Genomic DNA, 24,246 nt, shown 5'->3' with positions numbered 1-24,246 from the left:
GGTGCTTTGATGGTTTGTAAGGCTCTCCTTCCTCTGAGTTAACAGCTTCCTAACACTCTTGGCATTTACGGTAACAAACTTCAGGTGCAGGCATCTTGTAGCTGCAAAACTTTTCCTCTTATGTGTGTGCTCCCTCGTTCCTTCTGCTCCTCTAATATAGCATTTCCTCCTTGGCGTTTGAACTCTTGGTTGAAAAAAAGGCTCTATAAATGAAGAGTCTGAGCTTCACCTCTCGTACCTCCCCCAGAGCTTTCCGTCCTCCGGAGGCAGAGGGGAGCACAGTGGAGCACAGGAGCACCCAAGGCCAGCCAGTGGGGACTGACAGACTGCAGCTGGCAAAGGAACACAGTGGGACCAGCCACAGGTGACTGCATGCAGCCAACTGGGTCAGGTTGTCACAGGAAGCTTGGGAGAGGCGGGCAGCCTCTGCAGCTGCTTCTGCTTGATGCTTACTGGGAGCTGGGACTTCCCCCCTCCCAAGAAAGACTAGCCTATCCTTGACCTCAAGTTGCAAAGCAGAGGAGAGTTCCTTTAGTTGTGTTAATCAGCAATGCAAGGAGTCAAAAAAAAGGTACCCTAAGAGACCAACTCTTTTGTGCTTGTCCATATGAAAGAAAAAGCTTTTGGTCACCTTCCAAGAATGTGGTCTTGAGTGAACTAGACAAGGAGTATATTGTTGGCAAATCTAGGTGCTGTTACTTTTCTATCCAAGTGAACAACTACAGAAAATATAACCAATTGCCAAATGGTTAATGCAAAAGTTTTTAGTGTTGAATTTTTGATGAAGTAAAACTTGACTACCTTTAAGGGGACTAAAGTGGCTGAAATGTTCTTAAATGTTTATATACACATTGCTGAGGATGTAAATGACCATCCTCCCACTTTCCACCCCCAGGCCTTTAGGCTGGCCTGTAATTCTCACTTATTGCTGGATCCCACCCCAGAATTTCTGATTCACAGTACCTTGAAGTGAGGCCTGAGAACCTGCATGTCTAACAAGTTCCAAATCTGCTGGTCTGAGGACCATACTTTGAGAACCCCTGAGATAGGTAACCATCTTTGAAGGTGCGTAGATAATAGAGCCCGTCTTTAATCAGTATTGAGTGGTTTGTAGGAGGTATGATCCGAGGTGGTGCTGTGAGCCTGCAGATGTTGGTGATTAAGGAATTAAGGGTGAGGCCCCAATCACAGAGTTGAAGGAATTGGGGATGGTGGGAGGGGAAGAGCCTGGAGACATAAGAAGGAAATGGGAGTGAAGGGCAGATTGAGGAATTCAAGTGAGAGGGAGAACCCCAGCCTGACACGGATCTCACTGCCATGTGAAGCGATTGCTTTATTGAGTTTGATTGCTGAGGCGGTGACAAGAGCTGTACCTAAAACAGATGGATAAGGCCCTGAAGGTTTTATTGTATCCCCTTCTGTATTAAATAGCAGAAATGGACAAGTTCTTTGAACTTTCATAATGATACTCATTTTCCTTGACAGTGTGTATTAATCACCAGATGGGGAGCTCTTTCTTTTGGGCAAATAAGGTCATAAAGATAAGCTGTGACAATTAAATGGCCACATTTCTTTTATTTTATCAATATGGTTGGAGTCTAAGTTGAACATAAGATGTACACAGCTTTTTCTTCTTCAGAATTCTCAGATGATTTTTGATGTCTAAGTTCACATGGAAACATCAAGGCAGAAAAAGATGCAACTTTAAAAACCAGTTTTCACATTACATTTGATTGTCAAGTAATTATTCAATATATTATTTTGATTTTAAAAATTAGAATTTTGCCATATATAGGTGGGTGATATATGGTCATAAAGTCATAGGGATTCTGCCTTCCACCTATGGTCACTAGCAAAAGAATGTCCAAGTCTATTTTAAAAGCTTACTTAAAAATAATCATTTCAATGAAATAGCAGTAAATAGGAATTATGATTCCTCTTTCTTTGAAATGTCAAACATTAGGAGAGATAATATTAAAGTTCCCAAATACCTCCATGATATCAATATTCAGGAAATAATATTTTATGGTAAACATTTTTAATAAACAGCAGCATAAAATAATCAGTGTTTAATATCATCTCTGGTGTGTGAAATACAAATGCATATATCCCCAATATAAAATAAGCTTCTTGTCATTACAATTTCATGCTTGTCTATTTGAAATGCCCATAATAACAAATCAAACATTAAGTAATACAGTGATTAAATGCATGCAGTGAAAATAAGGAAAGATATGATAGGGCGAGATATCTGAATACTGCCATTATATATTTGAAGAAAATCTATACCGAGTTAAAAACAAACAAAGGAAACAAGGAAACAGACCAGATATAAAAATGCAGAGATATATTTCACTTCTGTGATACAAACAATAAACATAGTTTTGTGCAAAAAAGAAAAAAGATCTGAAAATAAAGTCATCTTACAAAACATTGCCCACAAAGCAAAAGGTATTTTTCAGTCTGTGAAAAAAATACTATTTTAATAGAAAAGGGACTGTGTTATGTAGTATCACAGTGCTATTATAAAATACATTATTACAAGTGGTTTTGAAAATTTAGTTTGCTCACCTTAATGACTTCAGTAATTATAAAATGTTTAAAATAAATGTTATAGTTCTTTATAAAAAACTAATTTGAATTTATTTTTTACCCATAGTAATGTTTTTCCAGAGTAGATATCTTACTGGCTCATGGAATGCTACTTTCCCTTTAAGGGACTCCTAGAAAAACTCAGGTTCACTGAAATTGTGTTTACTTAAAATAATAAATATTCTTGGAAAACAATTGATTGTCGTATGATATACAAAACTGTGGTTTGAATCTTCATCATTAAACAGTTGCATAGCAACAAAAGGATACAAATATTCTCCTCTACCTAAAGTTAAGAAATGTAACTTCTGAATCAGCTTATTTATGCCATAAAAATATGTCTTAATTTATTTCTGAATAAATCTGAATATAGCCAATTCTTTGTGTTCACAGTACCTATAAGTCCACATTTGTTGTCTGAAGATTCAGTGTTTGGGAAAATTGCAACACATTTTGGTAAACATATTTCTTTGATTTCTCATCCTAATTGAATTTTTTGTTTTACAAAATTGAAATGTCAACGTGCTTCTAAGTCTCTTACATTCTCCTCATGAAATATCATTTCCAGGAATTACTTTATATCCTGTAAGTCTCTTTATAAGTCTCTTCAGCTGTAAAATAAAAAAATGAGACTTTGAGACATTGCTCTTAGAATAAATGACTTATTCTCTGAACAAGAGAAAAATCAATCATAACATTCCTTTCTATATAGAACTTGAAACCCATAAGAATGCTAAACTTGGCAGAAGATGGCTAGCAGGTAAGGCATGAGATGCACATTTGATACCTTCCTTCCTCTAACTAAGGCAAAAATGATCACGTTGTTTCTAGTTACCAGCTTAAAAATTTCAGTTCATGGTTATCTTTGAAGTGAGAACTCAGTACTTGTTTTTTAAAAATACTATAATATTTTGCAAATAGAATTCAGTCTTTGGATTCCAACTAACACTATGAATACATTGTCATAACTCTTGGTGCTAGAATAAAATCTGTGAACATTTCCAGATCAGAAAAAAAAAAAAAAGTGAGAGAAACTTTAAATTAACTAGATATTGGTGTCAGAGAGTTTCCTCCTTCCCCAGAGTCCACTAATCATATGCACCCCCATACCTTAGACAGCTCATATGCAGGAGGATGCAAGCATGGATGGGCTGGTCTGTAGCCACGCCTCTATTCTTCAATGTTATTGGTCCAGGGAAGCTCCTGTGAGGCTGTCCCCATGGGAACCCTTGTTCCTTTCCCATGGATGCTGATCTAGGCCAAGGGACCATTTTCCTGACTGTGCTGCCTTTGGTGCCTCATTTCTAATGCAACACAGTGAACTATCAACCGGCGGTCAATTTCAGCATCCACATCTAGCCTTATGATCTGATGCCCTGTGTTATTTCAAGGGCTTGTGTAAACACACTGTGGAAAAAGCCTTCATGATCAACAGAGGAGACTCACAAAGAGGCACACTTTTCACGTTCCCAAAGAAGCCCCACTCTGTAGAAGGCTTCAGGGAAACTTACACTTATGGCTCGTTTCCATCTGGGATTTTAAATCTGGCCTAAAGTTTCCTCACTGATTCTGAACATCACTTCCATACAAACATGCATAGAGTCTAAACTGAATCAACATAATTCCTGAACATCTGTCCTGAAGAAAAGACAGCAGGTAGACAAATGCTATGGTATATACATTTTGGGGAGAGAACAGTCATGGCAGCCAAAGGTGAATACACAAAGCACCGTTTGACTTTCCTTTTTGGTTTGATACTTAGTCATAAGGTTCGTTTCCTCTTCACTGGTTTGCAGTTTTCAGTACTTGAAACCAGATGTACCAATCCCAGTGGCATGGCCTACACCCTGATGGAGTGTTAATCCCACAATGTTTTTTTTCTGGCTGGTGTTTGCCCTGGTTGGTAAGACACAGTTAAACTTCACAGAAGATACTTGTTGCAATGTCTGCTAAATGAGAACCTTACTTTAATAAAAACATTTGAATATAAATCTTTTCTACGACTTTCTAGTTTTTCCTGTATACCACATTTACAAAAGTTGTGCATTTTACAGTTCTGCAGAAATCATAGATTCGGTGTGTCCATGAATGTTGGAGTCTCCTAGCAAAGATGGTTGCTTTGAGTCTATTTTGTAGGGTTTTTGGGATTTGTTGCCAAAAACGGTGATACCCATTCCACCGGGATGATTCGGAATCGACATGTGTGGTAGTAAGGGAATATTTGCTTCCTGATTTGATCCTGATGAAGGCAGGCTGGTCACATGACCAGTACTAGTTGACCCACTGGCACTGCTCGGGGACCGACTCTTGGGAGGTGGGCAGTGCTGAATCACTCTGGGAGGACCTGTTGGCTGATAGTGGGCAGCTGGAAACGCTGCATATCCAGGAGGTATTGGGTATCCATTGATGGGGATGAATCGCTGGTTCTGAGGTATTGGTGGGCTGATGAAACCAGCAATCTGGCCCTGTGGTGTAATACCCTGGCTCGGGAACATGTAATTGGGATATCTGGGGTTACTGAGATTACTCACTGGGCTGGCACTAAGGGAGGTTGTCTGCGTGGTGGCATTTCCGCCGGAAGGAGTAGTAGAGCTGGTATGACTTGAGAGCCCCTCCCAGGACCGAAGCCGGACGTGAATATCTTTAAATCTTGGTCTCCTGGAAGGAATCTCATTCCAACACTCTGTCATGAGGCTGTACATTCTGGGGGGGCAGTCTTCGGAGCATGGTAACAGCTGTCGTTTTCTCACCATTTCGATCACTTCCTGGTTACTAAATCCATAATATGGCTGGAGTCCAAAACTGAAAATCTCCCACAAGACAACCCCAAAAGACCAGATATCTGAATCAGAAGAGAATTTGCCATACATGATGGCTTCAGGGGGCATCCAGCGAATGGGCAGCAAAGACTTACTCTGCACCCTGTAGTAATCAGCGGAGTATATTTCTCTGGAAAGCCCAAGGTCTGAAATCTTTACGTGAAGTTGCTCTCCGATTAAAATATTGCGAGCTGCAAGGTCCTTATGGACAAAGAAGTGACTAGACAGGTATTCCATGCCGGCTGCAATCTGAATTGCAATGTGTAGAAAATCTCCATGATCCAGGCTGGATTTTACAGTCCCATCTTCATCACTGCTACAGCCAACATCTGAATGTGGGGACCGCATGATGAGGAACTCATGGAGATCCCCCTGATTCATATACTCAAAAAGCATACACACAGGTTGTTCCTGAGTGACAGCCCCTAGAAGGCAGACAATATTGGGGTGGTGTAGTTCGGCCATCAGGGAGGCTTCCTGTTGAAATTCTGTCCATTGCTGGGGGTTGTTATAGTCTTTCAAGGTCTTTATAGCAACTAACTGAGCATGGTCCATGCCTGGGAGATAGAGATGGCCCTTATAGATCTTTCCAAAGGCACATTCACCCAATTCTTCCATAAAACGTACAGCAGAAAGAGGCAGCTCTTTAGCCTTGCTCTGTATGAGAGAAAGGGAAAGTGTGGTTTAAAACATTTTCTAAGGCAAGACATCCTGGCATCTGAAAGGAGGGGTGAGGCATATTGAGAAAGGTTCTGTACATCAAATTAATTACAACATTGTACATCTAGAAGTCTTTAGAATTGTTGGCTGCAACTCAGGCATAGGCAGATTTTTGTCCATCACTCCCCTATCCCTCCATCCACACCCCCTGCTCCAACAATGGTTTCCTGCTGTTACCTAGAATCTTGCTACTCAAAGAGTGGTCTTGGGAAGAGCAACATCAGCATCACTTGAAGCTCACTGCAAATGCAGACTCTTGGACCCACCTCGGACCTACGGAATGAGGATGTGCATTTAACAAGACCCCGGGTGATTCTGTTGAATGTTAGAGTGTGAGAAGCACTGCTGCTGAGGATACAGCCTTAATCCTTAGCCTGGCACTTAAGAGTATTTGTGATCTGGTCTTACCCTTGCTACACCTCTACATGATGGCATCACTTTAGTTGAATAGGTCTCCTCATAGTCCACATGCAAATGTCATGCATGTTCTTGCCTAATACCTTTGTTCTTCCAATGCTCTCCTATTTCTAAGGTATATATTGAGCTAAAAGCCAGAGAAACCAAAACAAAAGACTGTTCTGAGGTGCTCATAGTGGAGGTGGGGAGGTTTGGAATGTGCTTCTCTCTACTTATCGAATCCTTGCTGTCAAACTCTCCCCGACCACTCTGATCTTTGCCTCCTCTGGAATCCCTCTGGCTTTACCGTCTGAATGCCACTACGTGCAGGATGCAGTGAGGTGACTGGCTACACGCTGACCTCCGCAGCCACAGTTTGAATTGGAATTCTGCCCTCTCCACTTACGAGCTGTGTGACCCTGGGTACAATATTTAACCACTCTGTGCTTCAATTCCCTCATCTATAAAATGGGATGATAATCGTACTTATCTCGTAGGGTTCTTGTGAACTTTTAGTAAGCTAACATTTGTCAAGTGTTCAGCATGATGTCTGGCACATGGTAAGGGCTATTTAACTTTTAGCTATTATTACCTTGCTATTGCTGCTCTTTTTATGAATATACTTTGTCCTCTCAATCAGATTTCAAGTTTTTTTTTTTTTTTTTTTTTTTTTTGGCTGCACTGTGTGGCATGCGGTATCTCAGTTCCCCAACCAGGGATTGAACCCATGCCCCCTGCATTGGGAGCGTGAAGTCTTAACCACTGGACCTCCAGGAAGTCCCCCAGATTTCAGTTTTTTGAAGGGAGCTATTGACTTTCGAACCAACTGATTATCTCTATGGCTTTGCAAGCGGGTTATTTACTGATTGACCTGAAAACAGACAGGAGAAAGCATCTAGCTCACAATGAAAATAAATATTAAATTGTGACATTTGATCTTGACAGTAAATGTCTATTATGTCATGTGTTTTTACTATTTTTGAAATTCACCTCCGATCTATCCTGACATTTAATCTAATTTGTTAGGGAAAAAGTCATAAAAGCAATGCATTTGTACCTAAATGGATTTTTTAAATAATCCCTTTAAATGTACTTTAAATCCTTATTTTTTAGAAAAAAGTACTGCTGTGAGTATCCCAATTGAAGCTGATGATTTTGCAAATACATATGGAATTCAGAGCTCTCTGTACACAGTTTAAATCAACAGTTTAGAAAATTAACTAAAAATTTTCTCTAACCCAAACTCTACTAATCTAGAATTCATGATGATTAGCTCTGTTCTAGGCTAATTTTTGCAGGGCAAAATGCCCATTAACCTAATTATAAGTGTAAATAAACTTGCAGCAAAATACCCACTTAAGACGACAAAATAGAACTGAGAATTTTGAAACATTAATTCCTCCATGCAAATAATATTTCTTATCATCTATAGGTCTCACTAATTTGTTAAAGCAGATTTTATGGGGGTTGTATTTATAAATGTCTTACAGTAAAGTTACTTCTGCTGAAAGTAATGGCAACTTCTTGCTTTAAACATTTAGGCAATTGAAACTTATTAATACAGTCCTATTAATTATAGTATTGTTTGTAACAGATTAGAAATAACCTAAATGTCTACTTAATGGAAACATTAAATTAATTGTGGTGGAGCTAGTAAAAAGAATATTATACATTTGTGAGAATATTATACAGTTGTAAGAACAAATGAGGACACTTTCTATGTACTGATATCCAAAATCCTACTACTAAGTTAAAAATCAAAAGCAGAAGAACAGTTAATGCTGTATGCTGCTTTTGTGTGAAAGAGGAGGAGAAAAAGAATAAATATATTCATATTTCTGCCCACAGGCATAAAGAAACTCTGAAAGGATACTCAAGAAACAGCAGTGGTTATTGGCAGGATATAGAGGTGGGAACTAGGAGGAGGGGGGCAGAGGTGGGAGATTTTTCACTTTATGCTTTTTTATACTTTTTTTTTTTTGCGGTACGCGGGCCTCTCACTGTTGTGGCCTCTCCCGTTGCGGAGCACAGGCTCCGGACGCGCAGGCTCAGCGGCCATGGCTCACGGGCCCAGCCGCTCCGCGGCATGTGGGATCTTCCCAGACCGGGGCACGAACCCGTGTCCCCTGAATCGGCAGGCGGACTCTCAACCACTGTGCCACCAGGGAAGCCCTGCTTTTTTATACTTTTGAATTTATGAACCAGGTGAATGTATTATCAATTCAAAAAAGTGAATAATTTAAAAACATATGACCCATCTTTCTATCTGACTGAATCCAGGAAATTTATTCTGCAATCACAATTCCTTCACTGTTTTTCCTTTTGCTTCTGTGGTCAGGATTCTGTGGTTGCTATGGAGTTCCTTTGAGAGAACAGAATGTAGGTGGTGGGAAGAGTAACCAAGCCTACTTTTTAACTCTTGCAGCCCTCAGCTTGATTGTGCTTTCGTGGCCAGAGTAATCCAAAGTGAATTTTTCCCACATGACATTACGACAGGGATTTCCATCAGAACTTTACCTAATGATGTTATTGAATCCAATTTATGTGAAAGTCCCTTGAATGGCATGGTAGGTATTACTTACTTTTTGACCTAAACAGGATCCCCCATGCTTTTGGTGATAGAGAAGGGTATGGGACTGAGTAATAAACTATTTTTGAGGGAAAGTGGGAATGAGGAACTAAACCCAAGGAATATTAGACTGATCTAATGAGGCGTTAGGACTCTTCCCCCTTCCCCTGCTGAAGCTTAACCCACAGGCAGTGTGGGGTAATTCAAACCATGTAACCTTTGAACTCATACAAATCTGAATTTGCATCTTGGACCTGCCGCTTTCTATTATTAATAGTTAATATTTATATAGCACTTACTATGCGCCAGACACTGTTCTGAGCACCTGACAATTATCAACTCATTTACTATAAAAACCCCATGGGATAAGTCCTATATATTAGGTGGCTGACCTTGGGTGAGTTTCTTAACTTTTCTGAACCTCTTTTTCCATATCTATAAAATAATATAATATCCAGCTTCCATAATTACAGTAGGGATTAAATGCAACAATGTATGAAAGTAATTTCCACCTAATAAGTGCTCTTTAAATCAATTTTATTATCCTTCTTAGGGAAGTAATCCAGAAAGTGGAGTCAATGCAAATGATTTAGATCTATTTACAGTCTTAAATAGATCTAGATAGCCATCTATAATTCTATGTTTAAAAAACGAAAGTTTAAATTTCTTCTTGTTAATCTTTCTCTGTTCTCCTGTAGTTGCTGGTTTTTAAAAAAATTCTTTAAAAATGACAGAGACTCTGTTTTGGAACCCGAGGGCGGGTAAGAATTTGAGTGGTCTGTGGTCTGCTCCTCTGAGGATTCTGGAAGATGCGGATGGAGGTGGAGGGAGCAAAGACCCACGTGGAAGAGTGGATGGTGGCAGATGGGAAAGGAAGCAAGCAGGCCAAACTGGTGGGGACTGGAAGAGAAGAGGAGGTGGACGGGACCTTGGCGCTGGCCTGACACACGGCCCCTGGGGCTTCATGGCTAAGAAAGCCGGCTGCATTCCCATACACTGAGGTAAGAAAATTAGTCCTCTGGTATTCAGCTTTGGAAGAAGAACTCTTACTCTTGCCATTTTACAGATGGAGAAGGAGGCTTAGAAAAGTCTCAAGAATTTTTAGGAGGGCCAAAATTGCTGCCCTTGTGTGTACAAGGCCTTCTGTTTGAAACCAGAGAAGCTGGCTGGCCGGCAACCCCAGTTGGACACAGCATGTCTCTGGAGGCTCAGCCTGGGGCCTGACACCTTGCAGGGCTGTGAGGTCAGCCTTCAGTGTGTGGTCACTCTGTGGAACGATAATTGTTCTTCTTTCTCTCTGTTCAGACACGTGAAAAAGTATGTTTTGACCCAAAGTGGGTCTTGTCATAGCTCACCAAAACCTGGTGGGCCAGACGGCATAGAGTCCCACATCATCTCCAGCTGACAGAAGGAAGGAATAGATCATCAGAGCTAGTCAGAACCAAATTTGGGGATTTGCTTTGGGAAAAAAGCATGGAAAGTAACCAAAATGACCAATTTCACAAAACCGTTCCTTGGAACACCTGTGCAGCAGCCAGCATAGAAATACCCAGAAAAAAAACTGCTCAGGGCTTGGTTTCAGGGGAACACTTTACACAGTGATTTGCAGTTTTTAAATGCTCAAGTTATTTGGTACAAATGAGTCTTAACTATAGACTCATTTTCAAATTTTACATAAATCCTGACCTAGTTAAAAAATCATAAAAACCCTTAAAGAAGCAGTCAGTAGACTGTACGGTGACGGCAGGAAATTAGCTGTATTGTTGAGGAACAGATGGTTTACATTATACAGACCCTTTAGGCTAAACTTGTTTAGGTCTGGCATATTGTAAATTATATTTTGGTAATGAAAGTGAAATGACCTCTGCTTGACCTCAAGTGGAGTTTGTCTGCTTGAACCAATGTAGTGGAAAACTATGAAAGAAAATGAAGTCATAAAGTTTTGGCAGTTCAATTTTGGCTCATTTCAAGTTAAGGGGTTATAAATCTGTTTAGTTTTTGTTTGACAAGTATTTATCATACAGGGATGTACAAAATGTAAAGAAGTGTAAAATACACATGAGGCACGATGCCAAAGTAAACCAAGTACAAAGGAAAACTGGAATGAATAGGGTCCTGGGCTCCTATCTCTTTATCACTCCCTCCATTAGTTGAATGACAAGATGGGCTCCGTTTATTATATGCTGTAAGGCAATTAAGTACCTTAAAACTGAAACAGGCTTTCAGTTTAAATGTTAACATTTTTACTTCTCAAAGTAAACACACATCTGCCTCAGTGCGGTTTAAAAAATTATATAATTTTTCTGGGGGGAGAAAAATCAAAGTTGATGTAGAAGTTGATACATTATTCTAAAATCCAGTTGTGCTTCTTCCCCTAGAAATGTTTGAAGCACAACTGTATTCAGGTTTAAATGAGCTCTTCACGGAAGGAAAATGAAGGGAGAACATTTTAGATGTGAGTCCTTAGATGTGAGTCGATGTGAGTAGTGCAGTCCTGTCTAAACAGCTGCTAGAGAGGCCAGGCGGATGTTGGTGGCTTCTGTAACCTGAGTGATGAATACTAAGAGGGGCCGTGTGCCCCTTTTAGATCCATTAACTTTAGGTATGAAAGCAATGAACCATGGGTAGTTTAAAAAAATTGTAATTATGTAGATGGCAGATGGATTAGGTGGACAGACTCAGTGACTTTATCTCTTTTCACCTCTGGGAAGTTACACCTTAGGTGATGATATACTTGAAATGACTCCTCTGGAGGACACTGCTTGCGACTAAGCTGCCATTTCCTGCTCACTTTTCCTAAGTGACTACCACAAGAAGTGAGATGCGTATTCTGTGATGGCCATCAACATTGGCGTGCAGCACGGATCCCGCTCTGTGACCTTTCACCTCTAACCTGAACAGGGCATGACTGATGGCTCTACTTCTGAGTCCAATTTGAAGTAGACACACAGATGAAAAGCCGAGCCACATGAGGGTGGAGGGAACCAGAGCTCAGGGCGGTGCTCTGGGACAGGAAGGTGGCTCCAGCAGCAGGTGCTGGAAAAGGACTGAAGTTCATGTTCCTACAATGGACCCAAACCTCCTCCTATAGTCCTTGCAGCCCCTATACTTGTTCCTTTCCCATCCCTCACATCCCAAGACTGCTGCCCTTTTACAAATCTCTTTTGCTATACACATTTGCCGATTCTAGCTGTATACAAGTATCTGTAGGAGAAGAGTGGGTCCCACACAGTGACATCTGTCCTCACCGTATTAGAGGAATAATGAAGCAGGCCCTATTGAAGTTAGGGGGTAATTTTGGGTAATAGGAGGGCATGACCAGGTCTGTTTCTCTTTGAAAGCACAGTTTTCTCTGAGAACTGTATGCCTGATGGACTTACTCTCTGAATCTCAAGTTGATCAGCAGAGTCTACACCAGAGCAGGCACTGGAATCCCCCAGAGGGCCTGTTAAAACACAGATTGCTAGGCCTCACTCCTAGAGTTTCTAATTCTGTAAGTCAGATTCTGCAGTTCTGACAAGTTGCCAGGTGATGAGGATGCTCTGGGACTGGAATAAATGAGAGAACCACTGGAATAAATGAATATGACTTTCAAAAAAAAAGAGAAAAGAATACAACTTTCTGGATCAGACAGTTACTGAGTGTCTGGTCCCTGCTCCCGGCATGATGAATGACCACTGTGTGTCTGTAGAACCTGATTGAATGATTCTGACTTACACGAGACAGAGACTATACACCCTGCTTCGGAAGATGCTTTGGAAATGCCAGCTAGAGAAAAATGTAAGAGCCATCGACTGGTATTTCACTGGGCTATATTCTGCATGGCTACTGTCAGAGAGATTCAAGGTTTTGAAATAGAAATCACGTTATAGCTTGGGCCATGTCATCGGTTTATTATATTTTCATGTGCAGCCAATTGTGTGGGATATATTTTCATAGCTGGTTACCTCACTCAGTCAATTGATACTATATATACTATGTACCAAAGAGTATACACACAGAATAGTATATGAGAAACCATTTAAGAACCATGAGGAGAGAGGACACAACTCCTATCTTAGATGTTTGTAATCTGAGCTTAGTAATAACTACCATGTATTGAATACTTGCCATGTACCAGACTCTGAGATCATAATAATGGCTACGATTTGGGGAGGGGGGGCTGTTTATGTGTTGGGCTATAAGTGCTTTATACATATTAATTCTTTTCATCCTCACAATAATGCTATGAAATTGGTCACTATGACTATTATCCCCATTTTACAGATGGAGAACCTGAGGAGCAGTGGTTAAGTGATCCCACAACTAGTAGGTTGTAAATTCAGACTCCAGGGTCTGTCTTCCTCATGACTACACTACACTCCCTTGTGGGGTCTCTCAGTGTTCAATGCATCAACTCATTTAACCCTCATCACAAATCCGTGAGATTCATACTATGATTTCCCCACTCTATGGATCAAGAAATTAAGGCCTTCAATGAAATTAAAGCCTTCAAATTAAGGCCTAAGTAGCTTGCCTATGGAAGCACAACTATTAGGTAGTGATGTCAAGATTCAGCTCCAGCTGTGTCTGGCTCCAAAGATGAAGCACTTTTCTGGGAAGAAGAGGTAGTTTTCATTTGATCCTCAGAGGGCTCCACAATTTTAAAAGCATGAGGCCCACTGGTATAAAAGTGGAATGTCAAGGTGTAATTACTCTCTGGCCTCTGATGACCTAGACCTTACTCTGGCTGATCCTTTGTTGCTCCCATTAGTTGACTGGGGTAAGTGAACAAAACCATTCAACAGCAGGCTTTACCTGAGTTGGGCACAAGAGCCCTGGAGAGTATGTGAAATTGAGATTTTTTAGTATCTGGCCTTGGCTGTTGACAGGAATCTGCTTGACTCTAAAGCCTATTTTCCTTTCCTGTGCATTTTACTGGTTCTTAGGTAAACAGTGTTAGAATTGTGAAACAACTGACTCCACTCATAAATGGAAATGATTACATTCTAAAAGCTTAAAGGCCACAACCATTTGATTTTGGGAGATTATGGACATTTTCAAAGACTCCAGCTGAACTAAGTGCCTTCTGGTTTATGCAATCAAATTCTAGAGGGAGTTCCAACCAATAGTTTGCCATATTTGTTCAGAGTTCAGCTGCACTTCTCTGGAAGTGATTTAACTTCAGAAACAGTTCTTTTCTCTATAATGTTAACTTTCTGATAGTTAGTTTGAATGTTTGGTGGTGACCAGGATTGATTCTGTGGTGGAGTTACTTTATAATGTCAACAGGAGATGTTCTATTCTGCCTGGAAACAGGTAGAACAGATGCCAGTCATTTTAATGTCAGCGTGAGCTACCACGTGCTCATAACTTGGGCTTGTGTGCTTCAGTCAGCCTGAAAATTACGGCAGTAGAGTGAAATAGGGCAGGGGTCCCCAACCACCGGGCTGCGGACGGGTACTGGTCCGTGGCCTGTTAGGAAGGGGGCTGCACAGCAGGAGGTGAGCAGTGGGCAAGTGAGTGAAGCTTCATCTGCCGCTCCCCATGGCTCACATTAACGTCTGAACCATCCCCCCGCTCCCCGTTTGTGGAAAAATTGTCTTCCATGAAACCAGTCCCTGGTGCCCAAAAGGTTGGGTACTGCTGGAATAGGGAACACTTGGGCTCTGGACCTGGACAGACCTGGGTTTGAGTTTTGGCTCTGCCACTCACTAACTGTGTGACTTTGGGCAGACTCTTAATCTCAAGCTTCAGTTTTCTCACTGCCCCAAATCAGGCTCAAATTAGTACCAACTTCAGAGGGTTACTGTAAAGACTGTATTGAGATAATGCATGTGAAGTACTTCAGCTTATTCCTAATATCCATTCATAATACTCATTCTCCCTAGAAGTAAAACTTCTAAAGACATAGTTTGAAGCTGATCTCTGTACTGGACAGTCCCCCAGTCCGCACTGTCAGACCCTCTCTGCCCTGAGGGATTTTATCCAGGGTGTGAACAGGGTGTGAGGCAGAGGATTTATGCTCACTGGATGGGTACAGGAATACCAGAGCTATCTAAAGAGCTACCTCTATAATCTTTGCTCTAATTGCCTTGTCCTCACCCTAGTTAATGCTGTGGGTTGCTGAATCCTATAGCTTCCTCCCCAGCCCACAGTATCCTGTACACAGCATTTGGTGGTTGATTTAAAAGGTTTGTGATTGTTCATATCATCACTGTAACAAAAAAGTAATAGTAACTTCTAGCTGTTGAGGACCTGTGAGGTGCCAGACACGCTATCTTGAAGTGTCAGAAACAGCTTGTTTAGAATAGATTGGTGGCTGCTAGTGGCGGAGAGTGGGGAGGGAAGGGGTGGGCAAAACAGGTAAAGGAGTCAAAAGGTACAAACTTCCAGTTATAAAATAAGTAAGTTATGGGGATGTGCAGCATGGCCAATATAGTTCATAATACTGATTGTATATTTGAAAGTTGTTAAGAGAATAAATCTTAAACCTTCTCATCACAAGAAAAAAATTTTGTAACAATGTATGATGGCAGATGTTAGCTAGGCTTATCGTGATGATCATTTTGCACTATATAAAAATATTGAATCATTACGTTATACACCTGAAACTAATGTAATGTGTGTGAATTATACTGCAATAAAAATACATTTAAAAATCTCTTTTAAGTACTATTTGTATCCTTGTTTTATAAATGAGAAAACAAAGATCTCATGGCCAGTAAACAATGGAGGCAAGATTTGTAATCATATCTCTCGGCCTCTAAATCCTTGATCTTTGAAGTATATTATACTACCTCTTAGAAATAAACTAAGAACAAATGTGGCTGGAAAGGTAACTTAGGCCCAGAGACTGTGGACTCCTATGTACTGGGAGGAAGAATTTTATAACTGAGATTTGGTCCTTCCAGATTGGGGAATCATTATGTCAAGTGGGAGCTAAAGCAATGCCAGAGGATGAAATCAGCATGAGAGAGAGAAAGAGGAAAGAGAACAGACAAACATCAGAGGAGGCTCCCATTTGGGGAGTTAAAAAGAAGAAGAGCTAGTGAAGAAAAGAAGAGGAGATAGTAGGAGAGCCAAGAGAAAAAGTGTTTCAACATGGTGGTTAAGAATATCGAATGCTCCAGAGAAATTAAAGAGGATGAAGACTTGGGAAAGGCCATCGGATTAAATTACATCCCTGGTGATTCCCCATAGGCCATGTGAATAGAATGATGAGCTCAGAAGCCTTGGAGACAATGGCTTTAAGGAGTGAGTGGAAAAGTTATTGAGGACGTTTTAGCACTAAGTGTAGTGACAGTGGATAAGAACAGGGATTTCAAAGGGATGGCCCTACCACAGCAGGGATTTTTAGATGGAAGTATGTTGCTAGCAAAAGGGACAGGCCCAGGGAACATAATTAAGTGTCAGTACATTCAGCAATGGCTGAATACCTTGGCTGGAAAGGAAAAGGAGAGAGGAATAGCCTGGAAGTAGAGAAACAGAGAAGTGGGCAAGAGATGAGGGTTAGTTGAGAAATAAAATACAGCCACCAGTTTCAGAACTGACCTATAGGCCAATTTTGCTTTCCCCGCAATCTTCCTTATATCAGCCAGGAGCTGCAGGAGTTTGACCCGAAGGCTTATTTAGGTTTCCTGACCCTCATTCTCAAATTCCTCCACCCTTAACCTCTTTGAGGGTCTAAATCCCACATAGGTGGGTCACATAGGGAAGGACAGAACTGGCTCACCCTGTGCTTGACTGAGAGGCTCCGCTCCCCTTCTAAGTCCCCAGGAGGCAAGCTCCACAGCTTCCCTCCCTCAGCGAGACTGCTCAGTGTTTCCGATGTGACAGCTTGAGGGGAGGGGGAGGGGGGGAGGCAGAGGGAAAGAATCGGAGAGATGGCAAGTTAGAGTTTCCAGGCTTCTTGGAGAAGGTTCATTTTCCACAGTACTTAAAAAAAAAAACAAACCCTTACTCAGATTGTAAAATTTGTAATGCAAGATAGAAAAACCCTACGTAGTTCCTGCATCACCAGAGTACTGTCAGAAGATTTTAAAGATGGAAAAGATAGGAGATTAACTAATCCAACTGAATAGCTTGAAATCTTTTGCTGAGCAAAATAAAAGAAAAATAAACAAACCATCCTTTGCATGAACACAGTCGACCTCTTTCTCTGAACAGCCGAGAAAATTGAGACACAGAGAGGCTAAGTGGCTACTCAGGGTCACAGGGCAGTTAGAGGTGGAGCCAGGGGAGCATCTCCATTTCCTGACTGTTCAAGGCTCAGACGTAAGATGCCTGTCTGGTCCACTGGCTTCCTTTCCCCACAGATCAGAAGGAGACTCATGCCTCCTCAAAAGTTTTAACTTCCAACTGTACCGTTCACCTCTCTGGGGACTCAAGCCAGATCCCGTCAGCCAGTCTGTCTGCAGCTGCCTATTGTCACCTCTGAAGGGTATGGATTTCTAATCTCCCAGAGGAGCCTCTTCTTAATACAAACACTTGGGGTTGGTGGGGCAGCAGGGGGCGGGCACGGTGCGTAAGATCAGCTCAGCAAGTGGAGAGAGATGGACAGAGATAGTTTAAACCCTGAAGGGCACATTCATTTGGATAAATAAGAATGAGGCCAGGGCAGACCAGCTTCTACACTTCATTCCTTTTTCATCCCAACCTCCAAATATCCTTTTGATTTTACCCTGGTAGGGTGTTTTTTTCCCAAGACTTTTTTTGTTTTGTTTTTTTCTCTTTCTTTCTTATGTGTGTCCCTTCCTTTTAGATTTTATAGGTACGTGTAATATTTATGTGTCAGTGACCTCTCAAAGCAGTTTTAGAGATTGACTGTTTACATTTGGGAATTTTCTTTAAGGTCTACAAAGTTCTTTGTGCTTTTTCCAGGAAAGGCACTCAGTAAGAACCAAAACAAACAGCTGAATAAGTCAAATTTGATCGGAGCCAAATTTCTTAGGAGAGTAAGAAAAAAAAAGTTAGCATTTGTTTTTGTTGTTTCCTTTCCCCTCCTCGACCCAGTCACATATTCTTGAGCCATTCCTACTTCTAGTCTGATTCAGAATTGCTTGTGAGCTGTTTAAGGCTAAACTCTAAGCCTTGTGTTGGAGAAATCTTGACACTGGGAGATTTCGCAAGGCACATTTCGGAAACGGTCCAGAAATGATGAAAACAATGTTTTGATTCACCAAGTCTTAGGAAAAAGTTATCCCTGTATATTTTACATTTGTCTCCATGACCATGCAGGATGGAGGACTATTGTTGCTCTGGCCAAATTTCACATGTCCCTGGCAGGACTGGGGCTATGTACCTCAAGCTTACAACTGTTATCCAGGCCTCTTCAGGAGGTCTGCCAGAGCCAGGTGAATCCTGTGGTTAGTGTTCAGCCCAGACTGACAAATGGAGTGTCATATTTAATTATTTGCCTGCCCCCATAACCCCTTCCCAGCATGATCTGTCCTGTGGAAAAGTTATCATGGCATGGGCAAGTTCAAGGGCTTTCCCTAGAGTTGAAAAATCTCTATTCACATTTTATCTCTTCCAATTACTAGCTCTTTGACCTTAGGCAAGTTACTTAACTGGTTTGGAGTCTCAGTTACTCTGGTTGTATGAGAGTGATAATAATACCTACCTTATATAATAGGTGTGAGGATTAAATGAGATAATGAATGTAAAACTCCTGGAATAGTTCCTGATAATGTGTATCATTCAGTATATATTAGTTTTCTCTATTTGTGCCACGGAGCCCCCTGAGATCTTTATTTGAAAGACAACATAAATCCAAAACACCGTGCCTGTTGGACATATCATGTGTTGCAAAATAAACCTCCACTTAGAATGGAATTGAATTGCAGATTGAGGCTGACCTACAACACAGGTAATTTTTTCAAATGGAAATGATTCTTCCTATAATTCCTGCCACAGCAACGAGGAGCCCACCTTCCCAGGATGGTGGCTGCTGCACAGTGACTACTAGAACCAAACTGATCTGGCTCTCTCTCCCACCCAGAGCTCTAGCATTTGTAAGGCTTCTCAGAATTTAATAACAGAAATGACAGGGAAAGATTCTCACAGAACAAAGACTATTGCACTAGAAGTTTGAAGTCATGGAATATGTAAACGGTCAACTAGGTGTGACTACATGAATGTGCAATAATGTTAACCCTTCTATTTTCTCCTATTACATTTATAAGGATTAACCGTGCTATTATGTAACACGCTGTAATGTATGTAAGTTGGCTAGCTAGCAGCTAGGATATCACGAGTTAAACCTCCACTGCCACCCATTCCCCAAGCCACCAAGTGAACTCAGTGGTTAAGAATCCACCTGCCAATGCATGGGACACAGGTTTGAGCCCTGGTCCAGGAAGTTCCCATATGCCGTGGAGCAACGAAGCCCATGCATCACAACTACTGAGCCTGAGCTCTAGAGCCTGCGAGCCACAACTACTGAAGCCCGTGTGCCTAGAGCCCATGCTCCGCAACAAGAGAAGCCAACGCAATAGAAGCCTGCACACCACAACAAAGAGCAGCCCCTGCTCGCCACAATTAGAGAAAGCCCACACGCAGCAACGAAGACCCAACACAGCCAAAAATAAACAAATAAAATAAATAAATTAGAAAAAAAGAGAGAGAACAGTGGTTTTGCTTGGAACAGAATACTTAAAAAATGATTTCTTTTAGCATTTAAGAAACCCCAAAACCTTACCAACAAGTATGACTTTGCAATAGAAAAATATTTTAAGACTTTTTAAATTAAAAAAAAAATTCCACAGCAAAGCAAAATAAAATCAAATGAGGACTATGTGTCAGGCCCAATTATGCTACTTTTCTTATTGGGTAAAAGGATTGATTTGAGTGTGAAGGCAACTTTTTTCCTAAAATTGTATAAAAAGTGATGCATCTCCTCTTTATGAGGGTCAAAGGAATAATATGGTCACTAACCCACAGAGAAGATAAATATTTGTTGAATGAATGTTCCTATGGAGTTGGAACACAATGAAAAGGCAGGCTTCTGTGGATGCAAGGATCTTAAATTATTTAAATGAAATCTCTTTCTCGAGAGGCCTGGGATTGGGGTGCTGGCTTTCCAGAGAGAAAGCCTCTGTTGTATTTCAGCCTCAAGATGTGGTGTGTGCTCCATTTAAGGAAAGGGCCAGTGACCCTGGGTTCCTTGCCAGGACCCTGAGCAACCCAAATGTTGAAAGATGTTGAGGAAAAACTAAAAGGAAGTGGGTTGATTTAGCAAAGAGAGGAGAAGGCTAAGGTGGGCTATTATAAAACAGCATTCAAAGATTGTGGGAAGGACAACACTTCTCTTAAAATATGTTTAAACCAAAGAGAAAGGGATTAAGGTTAGGCATGAAAAGGATTTTTTAAATTGTGGTAAAAAACACATAACATAAAATTGACCATTTTAAGTGTACAGTACAGTAGTATTAATACCTGCACATTGTTGTGCAAGCAAAAGGATTTTTTGAAAGTGAAGTTAGTAAACAATGTCTGATCTCTCTCTCTCTGTTCATCTCTTTCAGTTTGATTGGGAGAGAATGGAATTTCCTTCTTTAAAATGTGGAAAAATAGTCCACATTCTGAGTCCCCCGGGACTGGAAGAGATGATCTCATAAGAATTCCTTCTAGCCCAAACTCTACGTAAGGTAGTGCTAGGACGGGCCCAGCACCGAATTGGTCACACTGATGAAAGTATACACAAGCTGCCTTGGACAAAGTTAGAAATGCATGGCTATGCTGAAAATGAACTCTAGCACTGATAAAATTTCTGATTCTATATCATTTGATTTCTAAGCTTGGGTAGGTTATAAGTGTTGCTTTAACTTGAAGTCTATAGAATAAGCGCAGCTCAGGACTGCTAGTTTTACCTTGGGTTTATATGCATTCAACATTGACATCTCCACATTTTGACCTCTGACGTGTTTTGGCTGCCTCTGGACAGGCGGTGACGATGACTTCTGGTTATTGCGACAGACACAAATGAAGAAGAAAAGCAAAGCAATGGCCAGGGGAATGGCAACACTAGGCACCAGTATGTACAGGATTTCCATTTTATTCTTCTCCTTGGAATCCTTTGAATCTGGGTGTAGAAAATGGAAAAGAGCAAAAGTTATACTAGTTCAAATAACATGGAATAATATTACATGGCAGAGCTTAAAATGTCCTCCTATTCCTCTATACACACAAATCTACTGTGAGAAAAAAGAACCCTTGCTTATTATAATTTGTTTCCATCAAACCTTCAGTGTAGTTTATCAAAGTTGAAAAGTTTAAAGTTCAAACGTTTAAAAATTGCAGAGGGACACTGTGAAGACTTCACGTGTGTGTGGGTCCCCCCTCTGATGTCCTCAGCAGCAGACCTGCATTTCTCCAACACTTTAAAAGTTAAACGCCACATGGATGGACTGTATACATCTAAGAGCATTAATGTGGACCCCAGGGGTCTCTTCTTCCATTGGCTGCCAGCCCAAATCAACCACCACAACATGGTGTTCCAGAAATCATGTCCTTGTCTTGGCTGGCTTGGACATATAGGGCCAGTCCTGTATCTTCCAGAAGCAATATCACCAAAGAATCCTGGCCCAGGGTCCACAAAGCCACTGGCCTGAGAATATGGGGACCTGAAGTCAGGGCCAGCTCAGTCCCTGATGAGCTGTATGACTTTGAACAAATCATCCACCTCTTTGTGTCTCACTTTTTCTCATCCACAAAAGTGAAGTATCTGTTTTGGATGGTGTCTACAATTCCCTCTTGCACAGCATCAGTGTATAACTTGACACTTTTTTGAAACCCAAGAATTCTTCTTAAATGGTTTCATATGAACTCAATAATTATGAGTGCTAACCCTCTGAAGTATATTTTTTTTTACGTGGGCCTCTCACTGTTGTGGCCTCTCCCATTGCGGAGCACAGTCTCTGGACGCGCAGGCTCAGCGGCCATGGCTCACGGGCCCAGCTGCTCCGCGTCATGTGGGATCTTCCCCGACCGGGGCACAAACCCGTGTCCCCTGCATCGGCAGGCAGACTCTCAAACACTGTGCCACCAGGGAAGCCCTGAAGTATATTTTTGAAATCTTATACATCCACTGTTACCATTGCTTGGAAAAGAATATAACATGTATAGAAGGACACAAGGACACATACTTTTCTTTTTTTGGTTTGAGTCTGACCATTAAACTAAATACCCTGGGCATATACTAAAATTAATGAATTATTTGACTGGTAAAACAATGCAAGCATTATGGGACAGTAATTAGAGGGGATGCATAATGACATGTCCTGATCACCAGTAACCTCATCAGCTATCTAGCCTTAAGAAAATCCAAAGTGTGAAAATTCAGATTGACACAAAATTCAGAGATGATTATTTACTTAAAAGAATTAACCATGCATCCATTCCCTCATCCCCCCATTTGTTTCAGTCAGTCAATAAACAAACAGCTACTACTGCCAAGCACTCCACTAGGTACTGGGAATATAAAATGAAATAAGACATGTCCCTTGCCCTTAAGGACCTCGTGATCTGCTAAGGAAAACAGAGAAAAGATAATTACAATATGCTATTGGAAATACTACAAGGGAAGTATGGATAGAGTGGTGAAGAGAGCCCAGAAGTCCCTCGAAACAGTCCCTCTTCCCTGACACAGCATACAAAGTGGGGAGTTCAAAAGCCGCATACCCAGCAAAGCTTGGTAAGTGAGAATATACTTGTACATAGTCTTTACTTGCACACACCTTCTTTGGGAACCTGTTCAGTGAGATATGGCAGTAATTAATCACACTCCCCACAGAAACAGACTCAACACAAGAAATTAGGAAGGGGCACAGAAACCTGGGTGTTGGGACTGTGATCTGTGGGTTAACCCTCAGACGGGCTGGGGAAGGGTAAAATCTGCTTACTGAGTATAATAAAAATGATAGTTTTAATATTTCTTGAGTGTTTTCTACCACCAGAAAATCATGTTAGCTGTTATTATTAATATGGGCTAAGTATTCTAGTATTCTAAGTAGAATATATTAGTATTCTAACTTAGATATACTAGTATTCTAGTATATCTAAGTATTAATATGGGCTAAGTATTCTAAGCACTTTTCAAAACTCATTCATTTTATCCTTACAAGCAACCCCATGAGGTAGGCGCCATCCTTGTCCCCATTTTTACCGGTGAGGAAGCTGAGGGGCAGAGTGGTTAATTTACTTGCCCAAGGACCTGCAGCTAGTAATTCAGCAGCTTGGATTCCTCTCCTGTTGGTCTTGCTTCACACCTCCTGTTCCAGCTACTACACTAGACCGCCAGTACTTTGAGAGTGGCTTTTGTTTTGCATCTATTTTCTCATGGTAGGATTTTTCGTTTCACACAGGTAGGAAGAATGAAGGAGGTCTGAAAGGTAGGGAATAACACAAAAGCTTTGCCAGGTACGCTGCTTTTGAACTCCCCACTTTGTACGCTGTGGCAGGTAGACATATAACCCAGGCATCTCTGGAGGCTACTCTAATCATCCTAGTCATTAGGAACTGGGTCTCGGGTGTTTTAGTAACAATTGTGTCTGCATGTCTGTGGGTGGGTGGACAGATAGAGAGAGAGAGATTGCTATATCTCTATATAGACAATGTAGCAGAATAAAGGAAGATTATGTTTTAGAGTGAGAAACCTCTGAAGACTGCCTTTGTCATTATCTTTGTAACCTTGAGTAGGCACTTGGCCACTCTGAGCAAACTCATCTGTAAAATGGGATTATTTCATAGAACTGTTGTAAACCATAAGTGAAGTAACATAGAAACTATTCTAGTACCTGTTACAACTCAATCACCCAAAGTTTACCCCCCACCCTTAGAGTAGGAAAAGATTCAGGAAATAAAAGTTTGGGGCAGGAAATTCTAAATAACCTTAAGCAAGAGTCACCTCACTGACCTCCATCTCCTCAGTTATTCAAGGAGGATAATGGTACCTGCTCTGCCCATCTTGTTTAGTCCACGTGAGAGAGGATGTTCACAAAAGAACCTCGGAAAATCTAAAACTGCTGCATAGTTGTTGGATGTTATGCTTAGTGTTAACATTATAAAATACTTTCAAATTTCTCAGGACCCTAGCTGGGTAAGTTCTTCTTGTTATTCTTGGATTTTCAGTGAAATCATTATGAGGGTAAGATTACAAAAGGAACGAAG

At 41.0% G+C, this 24,246-nt stretch overlaps 1 protein-coding gene across 3 annotated transcripts in view; it reads right to left on the bottom strand.

Moving 5' to 3' along the window:
* Window positions 1-1,555: 1,555 nt before the first annotated feature.
* ROR1 (receptor tyrosine kinase like orphan receptor 1) overlaps window positions 1,556-24,246 on the bottom strand; it is a gene marked incomplete at its 5' end in the record, with an annotated part of 425,624 nt that continues 402,933 nt past the window's right edge. For all 3 annotated transcript variants that reach the window (XM_082613671.1, XM_082613669.1, XM_082613670.1), the window contains 2 exons: window positions 1,556-6,068; window positions 20,949-21,160. In XM_082613671.1, the coding sequence (XP_082469797.1) occupies window positions 4,641-6,068; window positions 20,949-21,160 (1,640 nt within the window). In that variant the 3' untranslated portion in view covers window positions 1,556-4,640. The remainder of the gene's footprint in view (window positions 6,069-20,948; window positions 21,161-24,246) is intronic.

The sequence above is a fragment of the Mesoplodon mirus genome (genome assembly GCF_964341445.2).
Source record: "Mesoplodon mirus genome assembly, chromosome: 3".
NCBI lineage: Eukaryota > Metazoa > Chordata > Mammalia > Artiodactyla > Ziphiidae > Mesoplodon > Mesoplodon mirus.
The sequence above is the reverse complement of the archived record's forward strand: the minus strand, read 5'-3'. Positions and strand labels throughout refer to the sequence as shown.